Raw genomic sequence first — 16202 nt, 5'->3', positions numbered from 1 at the left:
TTTCTAACAAGGATATTCAATGCTAGGAAACAACAAACAAGGCTACAATGTTTACCAACATTCTAAATGTGTAACCGGTTTACAGTAACCGTTAATTTCATTAAACGATTAGAAAATCGAACGTTTCTCCCCCAGGTTTAATGAACAGGTGACAGCTATTATAATGGGTACCTTGCTAAAGTAGACCGCTACGGTGGCCTAGTGGTGAGAGCGTCCGCCTCGGATGCGGGAGGTCGTGAGTTCGATCCCTGGCCGAGTCATACCAAAGACTTATAAAAATAGTAATAACATATACCAAAAGCTGCTCAGCATTAAGAGGTTAGTGTTAGGACTGGTCGGCCTGGTCTCAGGATAATTTGACTCGGTGTGACATCATGCTACATGTCTGCGGCATGAATGCCCAAGTGTTAGCCATCACTTCAAACTGTCACACTGCAGACATCGTAGCGATATGACTTAAAAATTGTTCAAGCTACGTTAAAAATCCAAATCACACACACACCTTGCTAAACTTGTGATTGGCTCCTTAACTATGTGTATTTTACCTCTGATAGGGTTCAGTTTGTAAAACATGTCTTTGTTGAATATATCTGATAGATTCAGTAAAACATCATTAGGACAGTCGTAATATTGTTTCCAGCTGCTACATGTATGAAGGCCTACACCATAAAATAGTGAACAGGACGTATTGCCTGGACATGCGCAAATGGTGCTTGCAGCTCTACAGTAATAAGAAACTATGCAGTGGCTCACAAATTTGAAAAGAAGTCTCTTTGAAATAGAATGCTGTTATTCAAGGGTAAACAAACATGCGTTTCAAAGGTGAATTGTGTAGGGTAAATAAAATTTATCAAACTTATCTAATTTGTTAGAAAAAAAACGACCTGATGTGTAATATTGAACAATGTTCGTTACAACCAATTCACGTCAGGTTCTGCTTTTTCCTAGCGATGTTACATTCAATGAGAGAATCTACATACTGTCGGAAATGAATCAACAGAAAGGTCATACTAAAAAGTCCTATAAAACAGAGATATGGAATTGTATTGTTGGACGGGAACGTGTAGTTCCTAAGTTCCCGACAGCTACTTGCATGTTCGTATACACGTTTACACAGTTTATATGTTTACAGCCAGTAAACTAAACTAAGCCGTTTACATGTGTAAACATTGCAGCCTTAACAAAAAGTAGTTTGCCAAACAATGTTTGGAGTAAAGATATTTAACCACTCGAAATCTTAAACTTTCTGAGGAAAGGAAATGTAAATATAGCGTGTAATAACATGTAAGACGTCAGGCTAACGTGTGTTTTCGTCACATTCAGCAACAATGTTCTGCGCAAATGTGTCAAATTTTGCTGAAGTCTACTGAAATTTCAGAAATTTAATTTGTCATATATCTAAATTCAAAAGAATGTCGACGAAGGAGAAATGATAGTATTTTACTTATTTTTAATTAAATTTATAATCTCTCCTAAAATAAAATAAACTTAAAATTCGTTTTAAGCAACCGTGTTATATTTATAAAAATGAAAACGGATAGGACGAGCCAACTATACATCCACCAAGTTCACACCGTGTATAATAATAATACACAAGCTGGTGTGAAATGATTTTTAGCATTTCGACTGATATATGTATAGCTGGAACCATTAAAATGTTTTCTACATTCAAGCAAAGGCATCATACGATCTCAGTTCTGTGGCATTGGTGCAGTCTGATAAAAAACTACATCATAATAACGGAATCCACTGGTGGATCAGGATGTTGTTCTACTTGGGTTCGAGAAAGGAGAGGACGGAAACGTTGAAGCGCAAAGAGGAAAGTAGGTTAAAAATCAGAAAACAGTGAAGCTAATATAGAAGTACCTTTGCCGGAATGAGATATGATTCATCCAGATATCGGTTGACGGCTTCCTTATACTTGGCCGTGAAGTCGAATCCGTCGATCATAAGTCCAGGTGTATTCTCCAGCCAATTCTGCCATTTTCAAAAGTATTTTCCAATTGGCACAAACTATTTACATTTCTGAAGTATTTTGGACACAGTATTTTGATACTTAATAAAAAGCCGTCACAGAGAGTATAATGCATCGAAAATAATGGGAGGTTTCGTTGAGTCAACAAATAATGCAAGCATAAAAAATCAGGATGAATACGTTATGCATATCTATATTATAGGCGTTAATTGTTTTGATTATAGGTTGTAAATATTATTTTTAAACAAATTAAATAGCTTTAAGATAGTGGGTGCATGATTTGGGATGAGATCATTTCGTTTTAGTAACATGTTATTGTGGCCTCTTGTCCTTGGAAGCTATAGAAGAAATCTAAACGAATTTGATGGGATTTGAGTTCAGATCATGGGTTTTCCCCCTATGGACTGATTAGCTGTTAAAGGACCCGACCTTCTTGACAAGTAGAATAATCTGGAAATGATTATTCGACCATCATTCTCGTTCTGAAAAGTGCGTCTAAGGTTGTTATGTCAGGGATGTTTACCAGAGAATTATATTTATCTGTCTTAAAAATTGCTTTTAGGTGAATCCGCTTTAGCTCTGTTCAGTTGAGATGACTTGATTCATTTATTATAATTATTCATCGGAATTACAAGCTGCTCATAAACTTTAGGACTAGGTAGCTATTTTCGAATTACTGTGAATTCATTTAAAGACATTTTGTGTCATATCTTTGGGATACATCAAGATTGTTAGCAAATCAGATTATTCCAGACTATTGGCACATCAGCACAGCCGATTAGTTTTCTTTTGGATCCCTACTAGAACTCGTTTGGAATACTCGCTACTTTTGGACTTGCGATATAACTTTTAGGACTATTTAGGATTTCATACTCTATAATATAGGATGCTATATTGTTTACTTTGTATTTTAGAGAAATAGCTTTTTGTTGAATTTTACAAAATTGCTGAGTACTCCAAACTATGTCCCGGTTTAGAAGTCCCAGTGCTGATATTCATAGGTGATGTTTTGTATCAATCTGAGAATAATGTTGGTATAAACGATACATTACCATTAATCTGAATTCCTATTTACAATTAACCTCACTTTACTGTCTAAAGTGCAAGAATCTATTAGATTCGTAAACTGTTTTGAACCAGTCAGTTTATTTTGGCTTATAGGGTCGACTCCTCGGTTTATTTCTCTGAAATACCGTGTTCATGTTAATTCGAATACAATGTCAAATCGATTCTTCATATTTTTTCATACTCATGTATAAAAACGTATTTTGTTAAAATTAATGGACACATATTATCAACTGCGTCATTTAATTTGGTTAGGGTTGATCTAGTTATAACTCGCGCATGTGGCTAACATATTCTTCGTCGCTGGATATATATATATATATATATATATATATATATATATATATATATATATATATATATATATATATATATATATATATATATATGAATGATCAAATGCAATGTAAAATATTATCGTTTGCCGCATTTTCACGTGCTACAGTACCTCAACGACCTTCAGAAGACTGGGTTTAACAAGGGAGTCCTGCAACAACTCTTTGGATTTCTGATCGCTGAATACTGCTGAGTAATGCTGTCGGCTGTACATGACTCGATCTCCCTGTAAAAATTAAAATAATGCACATTAGATCAGAATTTTTACTTGAAGATTTCATGTTTAAAATTTTACAAACATTCCAGACCGTTCTGGTGGCCTAGTGGTTAGAACGTCCGCATCGGATGTGGGAGGTCGTGGTTTCGTTCCCTGGCCGAGTCATACCAAAGACATAAAAATGGTATTAACAGCTACCTCGCTTGGCGCTCAGCATTAAGAGGTTAGTATTAGGACTGGTCAGGCTGGAGTCAGGATAATGTGACTGAGTGGGACATTACGCTACATGTCTGCGGCATGATGCCCCAGTGCTAGACATCACTATAAACTGCCACACTGCAGACATCGTAGCGATATGACTGAAAAAGTGTTACAGCTACGTTAAATATCCAAATCTCACACACACACACACACACACACACACACACAACAAAAGTAAGGAGAGGGAGATTATTATATTGTAAATAATGCCATACTGCAAATATATTAAGATGGACATAACCTTTAATGACTGATACGATCATGCATACACAAAACCCATAATACGTCCATGCAATTATGTGCCTTTCAAGTTTGCTGGCTGCTTAATTATTGCATTTGAATAATATTGTTATAAGTTCATTTATTTATTTCCATATTGCTTTATTTATTTATTTCCATATTTTCCTCAGCTAAATAATATCATGTTTTTGTTTAACAAAATAAAACGTTAAATTAGATAACTGTTTTCAAAATTGTTCTTTTAATAGAGATTATGTTATTTTTTATAAAAAGGTATCAAATACTTAACATTACTCTTCAGCCATTGTATGCACCGGATATACTATTTATTTTGTGATAAGCCGTATTACATGCACCTACTGTTCGTAGCAACGAAGCACATGGGGTCGATTATGTTAAGTTGTTTCGTTTACTGCTGTCCCTGGAGTTGATAGATACCATGCACAGACTCAACTAAAACCCAAACTTGATATCAGTTGGGAAAAACATGTACAAGCTAGAATGCATACATGTAATCCTATTTCTGGAAATATTTGGCTATTCAGTAGAAGGAATAAATGGAAGTGTTTAGGAATATGCCGAGTGTGGAGTAATAGGTGACACAGCCAGCTTATTTCTTCTCATGAAACGCCCATGCTAAAATTAATTTTTTTTATACCTATTTCATTGGATGCAATCAAACAAGGTTGTGCTTTTGTTTTAAAAAGAAAAACTTCTGTCGATATTTATCAGGAATAAATTTATTTCAGATTTGTACCTCTTGGAGCCCAAGCTTGTTCTCGATCAGACGAAACTGTAGACTCTGGAAACCTGATGCAGGTGATAAGTAGCCCCTGAAATGTATTGGTATAGAGATAAGCAACCCTGAAATGTATTGGTATAGAGCAGGGGTGTCCAAACTCTTTGCAAAGAGGGCCAGATCTGATAAAGTGAAGATGCCCGGGGCCAATAGTTCCTTCTGATGTTTTTTTAACCACAAAAGTTACATGCAAATATACACTATTATAGAACAATAAATAAATAAAAAAACAAATAAACAATAAATAAATAAAACATTTTCATTGTCACAATTATCTTTATTTTTCAAATGGCAATGTAACTAAATATAAGCCACTCAGGCAGACATGAACAACTCTAAAAACACAATTCTGCCTTTCATTCATATCTGGAGAGTCAGATAACATTGAACTGTATGTAATACCTTAAATTTCCATGAGTTAGATAAATATCTTTGCTTCATGGTCATTTTAAACAGGGGTTATAGCTAATGCAAAGTTTTCTGTTATCATTAAAGTTTAAAACAAGTGAATTTTGCTTTTGTCTTTTAAGAGATCTTTCAGAAAATACTAGTTTGTGCCACATATACAGGTACATAGCATCAACAGTTATAACCAAATCTTATTCAAGAGTTTAATACAATAAGTGCCATAAGTCCAAGTGCATTAGTGTGCTTTTGGCTTTTCACTGTTAATAGTGACAGATGTTACCGTTCAAAACACTCAATTTCAGATTGATCAAGAAACCGATAACTTGCAGCAGCAGGGGGGGCGAATCCTACAAAATACTTTTCCGAGATACCCCTTCCACTGAAACTTTTCCCGATAGAAGCGTTATTTCGACGAAATAACACTTTTATTCAGAAAACGAGACAAAAAAAAATGTCCCTGAAAATGCTTTGTATTTCCGCTGATATAACGCGAGTTACTTCAATAAATCCGACTCGTATCCGACATAATTTCCACGGCGAGGTATCATCGAAAAATCAGGTGTAGTTTGCGCCCCCCTGCTGCTCTACGAAATGAGTTTCCAAGGAAACATTTTTATGTCGCAAATAGTGTATCAAGGCCGACGCGGTATCGTGTACGCGGGTCGTGTAAATTTATTGTCACAAATCCATGCGGGGGAATTAAATCATGGACAAATAAATAATGGCAAATATCGGAGAAGCACTCACAACTAGATTGGCACGACAACGACTAGCCGCGATTAAAAAATTTATTCCGGTCCATGATTCCGTTAAAGAAAAATTACGAGCAAGACAAGAAGCGCGAGTTGAGTTTGCAACATCTGCGGAGGAATTATTTAAGCCTATTACAGCAGCTACTGGTGAAGTTAAAACTGCAATTGTAGGAAAAACTGATCCTGCTGACCCTACCAAAACAAAACGAGGGTTACTTCAAGCAATAGAAGAACTTAAACAGCAACAGGCAGATGAAGGTGCTGTAGTTGATCCAGGTGCCGCCGGAGTAGTGACAGTTGCTAAGGAAACATTTATTAATAAATTTACCGAAGATGGTATTACTGAGATAAAAAATATTCCACTTACTAGCGTGGATGAACTTAAGGAGTTTTCTGCTTGGATTGTCTTAAATTATCCTAACCGGCAAGAATTTCTAAAACCAGGAGCTGCCTCGGGTATAACCCAGGCTGATTGGAGGGATTATGTTTACAAAGTAAACCGAGGTATTTCTCGAATATCTAGCACTGATGATACCTATAATTTTATAAAAACTGGCGTAATTGGGGTTAATAAGGAACTAAGAGACCAACAAATGAAGGCAAAGGAAAGGGAAAGGCAGGCAAAAATACAGGAAATGGAAATGAAAAGGCAGGAAAGGGAGGAAGAAAAGAAGAAAAAAATACAGGAAAAGGAAATGAAAAAACAGTCGAGACTACAGGAGAAGAAACCACCAGCTCTAAAAATAGACCCCGCAATGACACTGCCTGATCCAGTGCTTGAAATTTCATCACCTGAACAAATGGGGGCTAGCGCTCCTGATGATGATTTTACCACTCCTGTTTCGTCGCCCATCCCCCCCGATATATCAGAAGAGGAAAAACTGAAAAGCAAAATAAAAGAATTACAAAATGAATTAAAAAATTTAAGGGATGAAAGAGAAAAATTAGAAAAAGAAATACCGAAAAAGAATACCTACTCTAAGGTAGAAAAGATAGAAAAAAAGGAAAGATCTGTAACTGATGAAATTGTTAAAATATCAGCAAAACTAAAGAAAACAGGAAAAGGTTACACCGGTCACGGATATAATAACCACATCTGTCCTGATAGTGTCATCAACGATGTGTCTCGGCTAGAAGTTCTCATAGGAGGAAAACGTGCCGGAAACAACTCTCCGGAAATTATAAATGAAGCCGCAAATATCTGTCAGAGGCTATTTCAGCGTGGCATCATGGATATCGGCGTTTACCGGGGACTCATTGATGAACTCACGGATGGTTACCACAGCGACTAGTAAATTTAGTTAGAGAAACAATAATTAAATAAAATGATCGTGCACAATTCTCAACCTAGACACGCTAGCGTGTTACCAGTCCGCGTAGTGAACTCGCGATTACCAGTCTACAGAGCAACCTACGGAGATGGTCTCGGTGATACAATTACTGGTTTGTTTTCAAGAATAGCCCCTAAGGCATTACCGATTGCAAAACAATTGTCGATGAAAGCTATTGATGTCATTAAGGATAAAGCCCTTGGATCTGTTGGTGATCTCGCCGGGAAAGCATTCGCGTCAATCAAGGACAGACTGTCACGGTTAATTCGCAGATCAAAAAAACCACCACCGGTGAAACTGGCCAGTACTGAACTTATGCCCGCGGACGTCAGTAAAGTAATAAATCAGGCTGCCAATCAAAAACTTGCAGAGCTTGTAACCCAAACACCCGAACAAATAAATACAAGCCTGATATCAGGAAGCGGATTTCGTTTTAGACGACAATAATTTTATATAAAATGTTCAAACGTGTATCTGATCCCGCGTTCGACATGGACGCACCAACACTCAAAGACGAATCCGTACGCGATTATCAGTATTATTCTTACGAGGCACGAACACCTGATCAACGGGGTCGAATTGAGTTGCAAGTCCAAGACACAAGTAGATATTTCTTGCCCGCGGAAGCATTTCTTGAAGTCGAAGGTATTATTTTGAAAAATGATGATACCAACTACGACATTAATACCCGAGTTGGGTTTGTTAATAATGGCATCATGGCGCTATTTAGAAATGCTTCATATAGCATTGATGGGAGGGAGATTGAAACAATTCAGGATAATGTTGACGTTGCTACAACTATTCTTGGATTAGCACGATATTCAGATGATTACACTAGATCAGCTGGCCCAACAATGATGTTCGCTAAGGATAATAGTCAATTTCCCGATCAAAGAAACGTTATTATAGGTCCTGTAAGAGCAGTAGGAGGAGCAGCAGATACAATCGCAGTAATATCAACAAATCCTGATTATAATCTTGGATTTTCTACGCGTAAATTAATGCTAACAGGAGATCGCAGAGATTTTTCCTGCGCAATTCCGCTGTCTCACATTTTTGGGTTTTGCAGAAATGTCCGAAAGGTTATTTTTGGAGCCAAGCATTCAGTTGTACTCACCCGAAAAGGTGACGACAATGACGCTCTCTGGCATCAAGTAGCTGATACAATTGCTAACACGACAGCACTTAACGGTAAAGTAGTATTATCAAAACTTGCACTGTGGATGCCAGTGATGTCCCCGTCGCTCGCTGAAGAACAACGATTACTTTCTTTTATGGACCAAGGCGGCAAATCATTAATATCATGGTTAACAACAACAACAGATTCTGCTCAAGGTTCTGGCGTTGGACAGTTTACTTGGCATATATCATCACAACAGGGAATATCAGCGCCGCGTCACATTTTTATTGCACTTCAAAATAACAGCCGAGTTGGTGAACAAACAAGAAATCACATGATATTTGATAATCTTGGAGTCACTAATGTTTCGCTGCGGATAAACGGTCATCAAGAACCATCCGAAGACATAACCATAAATTTTAGGAATAATCAAGTTGCTCGTGCATATCATCGTTTAATGACATTTATGGGTCGCGATCAGAATGTCGACACTGGTCTGCAAATATCACAGTTGGATTTTACAACGTTGTATCCCATTTACTACTTTTCACTCGAGCATATGGATTTGGCTAAACAAACTGTTGTTGATATTTACTTTCGAGCTAACGTCGCTGTGTTTCCACCTGAAATCATTGGTGCAAACGAGGCCGCAGGTCCCCCTGTTGTTCCAACTAGAATGGCAGGCCCTGCTGGTTTTAGAGCTGTCGCGGTTATACTTTCCGATAAAGCAATGCTACTTGAAGGTGTTGGCGGACGAATGAGGGTCATCGACGCTCCAGTAGAAAACATGTGATGTTTTCCAAAAACATATAACAATTAAATTAGTTTATAAAATATAATGTCATACAGTCACGTTAATGTCACCATGACTTCCGGTCAAACGAAGAAATTGCAATCGAAGAACGCAGGCACGTGCGGGACATCAATAACGTTAAAACGAGATCAACTTGTTGGTGGTCCAAACAAGCTGTCGTTGACTAATACTCAGCTTAAACATTTTAATAAGGCACTAACAGCAAAAACCGGTGTCCGACTTGATTTCTCTGCTGCAGCTATCAAGGACATGACTAAAACCGGTGGAATATTTCCTCTTCTCGCAGCAATACCGGCGTTGATTGCCGCGGCAGCACCAGCCGTAGCAAAGGCAGCAGCACTTGGTGCAGTTGGAACCGCAGCTGGACTGGCACTAAAAAAGGCAACGGGAAACGGATACAAGAAAAAAAAGGGGAGATCCGCTCGCGGATCAGGGCTAAGACTACCAGGAACTCCCGCATCATGGTATCCAAAAAAATTCTAACGCCGAAACATAAAGTGTCCCCGATGTTGAAGCTTCCAGCGTCCAATTTTGATTTACTCGATGCAGTTAAGCGATTGCGTATAAAACATTTCAGAGGAGTATTTATGCGAGATCAATTACCGACGCGGCCGAATAATCCAGAAACTGGCATTATCAATCTCGACAACAAAGATGGTCCGGGAACTCACTGGGTTGCTTACGCGATCGATCCACGTGGAATTATCTATTTCGATTCGTACGGTTTAGCACCGCCAACTGAGTTTCTCAGGTATGTCCGCGGAGTGCCTCGCACTCTCAACAGCAGATTCTCCAAGAAATCCTTCGGATTTCCAATTCCAGTGTGGCAGTCGACGCTACCAACACAAACATTAATTGATCCGCCCATTTGTGGAAACGAGGTTTTAAATGTTCTTGATGCAATCTCAAGAAATCCAGCAACGTCTCCGCATCGAGTAGTGCATGAATATACCGCATCGAGAAACGCTAGCGTTTCCAATGCTAGGCATTTTCATGCTCGCATTTGAAAAACAGCAATAAGAATAATGGTGGATATTTACGGAAGACCTTTCACAAGAAAAGTCAAACCTGGCACGGATGTTGATCTCTCAAAATATGCGACCCGAGATGAAGTCGATAATCTTTTGAATATAGCTGGAGTTGACCCAGATGAAGTTGCTATTTTCCAAGACAGGCAAGGAAAACTAAGAACGAGCAACATTAAGTGGAATGATATAATTCGCAGAGTTCTTGGAGCTACCAAGGATAACTTCGTTGCATTTAGTGATGGCGGCCGCATCAAGGACTCGAACATATCAATCGCAAGCATCAAAGACAGTATTGATAAAGGTGTTGATAAATGTGTGAAAAAAACCGGCGACGTAATGACCGGCGAACTCAGCATGAATGGAAACAAAATAACCGTACTCAGAGATCCAGCCTCGAACGACGATGCAGCAAACAAACAGTATGTGGACACAGCCGACAGCGTCATAGATACCAAATTATCCACGTTACGAGCTGAGTATGATGTTCATGTGACCCAGTTTGGAAGACTTCGCAGAAACGTTCTTAACACCGTAGATGAGTTCTTCGGGAAACCTAATGCCGTCAGTATGAAACTCACCGAAATTAAGGAAACATTAGATAACGTAGTAAATGGAATTCCGCAGATAATGGAAAAATTTAATTTAATTAAAATTCCTGCCGGAGTAACCCCAAAAAACCTTGTGTGTACGATAAAATCAGGAAGGGAAACATGGTCACAACAAAACAAGACTATTACACATACTGCAGATGTTACTGGAATATACAGACTGACAGTACTCTCTGCTGTAGAATTTAAGATAACTACCAGACATGATTTAACTAACAGGTTTTCCCGAGTTGCGTCTGTGGTGATAAACAAAAGAACCGAAGAAACTTTTACGCTGGAAGCCGAAAATCGGGGAGGATTAGACACAGTTAATTACTTGTATTGTTTGGAATTTGTCGCCGAAACACCTTAATTGGTCACCGGGTAAAGTAATAATGGAAGCATCCGCGTATAGATACAATCAAGTCCGTGAGTGGCAATCTGAGTTAAAAACTGTCATCGAAGTAACCAGTCAAAAAGTAAAAAAATACCGCAGACGCATAACAGTGTTAGACATCGCGGTTTATTCAGTATCTGCCGTTGTTGCATCCGCGGGAGTAATACTATCAGCGGTCACTCCGGTAATTGCAGTCGCGGCCACGATCTCTGTTTGTGCGACCACAACCACGGCAGGAGTTTTCGGCATCATAGCAAAAAAAATATCCTCGTGTGCTAACACAAAATTACACGATTACACGACAAAATTAAATACAGCCACGACCGCATATCAGAAATTATCATCGCTGATATCATCATCGTTAGACGCGCAATCCAGCGACGCTGCGTTGATATCAGATTCTGAATTCAAACTAATGTCAGATGCGTACAATGACTATTTGAAAACTAAACAAATAAATAATGTCACTGATGGCAACGCCACAGGAACTGCTTCAACAAATAGTCACAAACACAACACCGGTAAGGACCACAATGATCTCAGTGTCCTCGACGACACCACAATTCAGCATTAATTTTCGAACTCCAATTGCCGTGAATGAAATCGCGTTGTCGAAGCTCAGTGCGTATCACAGCTGGCCTAATGTCAGGTCGGAATCATTTGGTGGTCAGCAGCCAAATAATTCGTTTGTGTTTTCGTGGAAAACCAAAGCCGACTCTGACGAATTCGACTGGGATACAATTACGCTACCCACTGGGAGTTATCAGATCGAAGAAATCAACAATGAGATACAACACCAAATAAAACGAATCACCGGCAAGGAAGCCAAAATATCTATAACAGCTCATGAACCAACGCTGTCTGCGGTCATTGAAATCTCAACACCGGGATACGCCGTGGATATTTATAACAGCTCAATCAGGACCGTATTAGGATGGCCACAAAAACGACCCGAGGTCGAACCGGGCCCACCCCCCCCCCAAAAAATCAGATTTCGAGACCGATAAACAAGAACTACACGACCTCGTGTACGGCAATTATTTATTATTTTCAGATCAATTACAATCAGGAGAAGCCTGGTTTTCAACATCACCTAGAATTCCCGTAGATATAATAGGGGCAGCTTTCACGAGCGGGAAATACCATCCTTACCTTCCAGAAGATATAGAAGCTCAGTTTTTTAATCCGATCAAACAAGCACATAAACAACAGCTAGAACTGTTACGAGTATATTTTCAAGATTATATTTCTGATTTAACAAGTGGAACTGGAAACGCTAGCGTTTCTACAAGCAGTTCGGGAACTGGAAACGCTAGCGTTTCTACAAGCAGTTCACGCGATAAAATTATCACAGCCATAGAAAAACTAAACAAACTCGCATCCGCGATGGAATTATAAATCAAAAAATAATTCAGTATCTACTGAATCTCAAGGGCGATTACGGAAACCAAAACAGATCGGAGTTTGCAGCCTGATTTGGTATTCCCGTGAAGGATATTCCAGATTTTAAACTTCCTGGATATAACGCGCACACGCTGAGAAAATCAGTCCAGGATCTCATCGCGGAATCTTTCGAAGATATTTCTGCCACGTACACGCGAACAAAACCACAACCTGTTATTTTAAGACACGACAACAGTACAGCATCCGATGGCAGACACATCTCACCCGGGATCGTAAATATCACAGATGTTATCGCGGTCAATCTTGTATGTGACGTCATCGATGGCAGTTACAGCGCTAGCGCTGACACTACGACGGCGACGCAGGGGTTTATCCTGTATACGTTCACACCAAAAGACCCCCCCGGTTTTCTGATTGTGCAAGAACCAATCAATGTGGTCTATCTGCGGTGTAATAATCCGTGGTTGTCAACGATAAATTTCAAACTCGTCGACCAACGGGGGGATTTGTTGGACCTGCGTGGCGAGACAATCTCGGTGAACTTACTGGTGAAATCCTAAAATGCTCTACTGGGCGTGGAAACTCGAAGAGTTTCCCTGGAAATGCTTTGCATTTCTCGTCCAAGGGACTTCTCATGCTAGCATCGCCAAGTGGTTATCAAAACCGGCATCGTTGGAAACTCGAAGAGTTTCTCGTGCGAGTGCTTAGCACGCAGGCGCGCATTTAAAAAAAACGGTTGTGTATAATGTGTGAGTACATTCACGCACGAGTTCATATTCATGATAAGCAAATTCTTCACGAGGCAATAAAAACCGCATTTGGAAACGCTAGCGTTTCTGGAAACTCAAAGAGTTTCTCTGGAAGTCCAAGGGACTTCTCGGGACAGTATTTCCCCGTTCGAATAATCGTTGACGTGTACGGCGACGAAGACTTCTTGTTGACGTCGTCACAATTAACACAGCTACAGCAAAATCATATGATCACAGCTTGGTGTCAACGAGAACAGATTATGAACTATTCTCATTGTTGTATTGATGTTGAAACGCTCAAGCAAATCCTGAACACTCATCGATGAGAAACTCTTCGAGTTGAGAAATTCCAAGGCAAAAAAAATAATACACTTTTTTTTTACCCTGGAAATTCTTTGAATTTCTCAACTCGACATTTCCACGCTGGCGTGCACGCGGTGGTATTTATACTTCTTCGGCGTCACAAATACTAGTATTTGTGTCGGAAATGCCTGGCATTTCCGCGTCTGAATTCTTTATATACCCTTTTAACAGTCTCACCCTGGTGTTAATTAATTTTCGAGTCTCATACTCGGATGACAATTCAAGCCTGATCTTCTCAACTGCATGGCACAGTGGAATAAATTCAGATACCTGATTGGACGTTATCGTGGCAAGCGATCTGTAAATGCGATCTTGCAAACCCTTAATGAACCTATATCTGGCAGGGAGATTGTTCTTCCCGGACCGTGATAGCTCATTCAAGGATTCAAAATCTGACATAATTGTTTCAGTGTCTAGTAAAATATTAAAACCCCGCTGTTGCAATTTTTCGAGTTCAACAATTATGACATTTATGTTTTCGTGATTCATATTATTATATATTTTTATATTTTTAAATGCACGAGAAACTCTTCGTTTTTTTTTCTTATACTGAGTTATCGTTGTTGTCAATGATATAACAGAATGAAATCTTCTGTTTGAGCTTCTTGGAAAATGCTGTTTTGTAGATCCCGGTTGCGACATGCTGTACAACAGGTGAACAAATACCGAAATACCTACTGGCGGCGTTTATTGACTGGAATACAATTTCTTCACCTTCGTTTATAGATTTAATAGCTCTTCTTGCAACTGTTTTACAACGCCCTGTGTTACCCAGTAGGCAGTTCTTGCTCTGAGTGACCACGCGAAGATTGTTTATAGAGTTATCAAGTATGTTACCGTTAATGTGATCAATGACAAAACCCTTAGGGATCACTCCGTTAAAAACCTCATAGACGAAACGATGACATAAATACCTCTTTGAACACGTGGCAGTAAATCTTAAATAACCAGCATTATCAACTGTACCAACTGGTCGTCTTCGCGTGCAGTGTCGCACCGTGCCATCTCGGTTTGCCTCATAATTTGGAATAGTTGGATGTGGAACAAATTCTTGTTCGGGGGTGAATTCTTGATTCATTATACTATAAGCAAATCATTTGTCTAATTCATAATTTGCCTGAAAACTTATTTATGTAATCACGCTCCGTGAGAGCGTTCGAGGCTGGATTTTTTTTATCATAATACCGTTTTAGTTCTCGATAGCGTTTTCCCCCACACGCTGAACATAATTGAGTTTTTCCTCGTACTCCAATGCCGCATCTGATACACGGTATCGGTCCTAGACTCCCACCGCGGACCTGTTGAGCATGTTGTCCACAGTATTCGCCTCTGCAACGTCTGTTACACGGCTCTGATGAATTTAGTTTGATCCACTTGCATGAGAAATGCTTTGCATGAGAAGTCCTTAGACTTTCAGAGAAACTCTTTGAGTTTCCGTTCATTATATATAATATTTTTGTCTATTTAAATACTTGTCTTAATTATAATATGGAGGAATTTGAAAGACTATCCAGAATAAAACCCGTATCAGGTTCTCGATTCGATCTTGACCGGTTAACCGCTGATCCACGACGAAGAGAGTTAAAGGAACTGCTTGGTGTTATCAAGAATGCCAAGGAAGAGTTTCGTCGTGATGGTGCCGCACATGTGTGGTCGACATATAAAATTATCCCCGACGCGAGCGTTATCATTGATGCTACCATGAACGATACAATCGCGCGTAACATAATTGGGTATCTCGACGATAGAAGATATTTCATACAGATAAAATTTATTATCAAAGTGGTCAACGAAAACGACGATGACACGTGGATTATCCGTGATAAAAATGATCCTATCCTTGACATTAAAAGGAAAACTATTTTGTTGAGCAATAATTCTAGACCAGGAATGTTGACGGGGGTTGATATACCGTATTACGCCAGATCGTATCCAGTAACTGCAGTCGTTTACGGAATATATCCGATAAAGAAACCAAGTGTAGATAAACTCACGCCAATGAAAACATCAGTGGTGTTAAATTGTGTAGCTGAGCGAGTAATGGAACATTTTAAAAACGCAGCACGTGGAAATGGTCTAACTGAGATCAGAAAAAATAAAATAACAACATGGGCTAATCGAGTCAAAGATGTAGGGGCCACAATTAAGGATGTTGCCGCGCTAGAAAAATTATTAAGATTTCCTATAACGGTATTATCACTAACAGGCGAGGAATTGTATAAATCGAAATACAACCGTAGTGGAGCTTCAATAACAATTATTGATCATAACAGCCACGCCTGGACGGAATCAGTTAAAATATTTCCACGCGATCGTGTTATAAGGTATTATTCCGCGGGTATGTTTGATTGTATTT

The 16202-nt window shown here is 39.1% G+C and overlaps 1 protein-coding gene across 1 annotated transcript in view; it reads right to left on the bottom strand.

The window, feature by feature from the left end:
• The window catches only part of LOC149796723 (tryptophan 2,3-dioxygenase-like), a 47271-nt gene that overhangs the window by 5229 nt on the left and 25840 nt on the right, over positions 1 to 16202 (bottom strand). Inside the window, exons 7-9 of the mRNA XM_089961369.1 lie at positions 4852 to 4927; positions 3489 to 3602; positions 1867 to 1977 (exon numbers count right to left, since the gene is read on the bottom strand). Of these exons, the coding sequence (XP_089817495.1) occupies positions 1867 to 1977; positions 3489 to 3602; positions 4852 to 4927 (301 nt within the window). The remainder of the gene's footprint in view (positions 1 to 1866; positions 1978 to 3488; positions 3603 to 4851; positions 4928 to 16202) is intronic.

The sequence above is a fragment of the Sinohyriopsis cumingii genome, chromosome 6 (genome assembly GCF_028554795.1).
Source record: "Sinohyriopsis cumingii isolate HCF-2022 chromosome 6, ASM2855479v2, whole genome shotgun sequence".
NCBI classification, from domain to species: Eukaryota; Metazoa; Mollusca; class Bivalvia; order Unionida; family Unionidae; genus Sinohyriopsis; species Sinohyriopsis cumingii.
The sequence above is the reverse complement of the archived record's forward strand: the minus strand, read 5'-3'. Positions and strand labels throughout refer to the sequence as shown.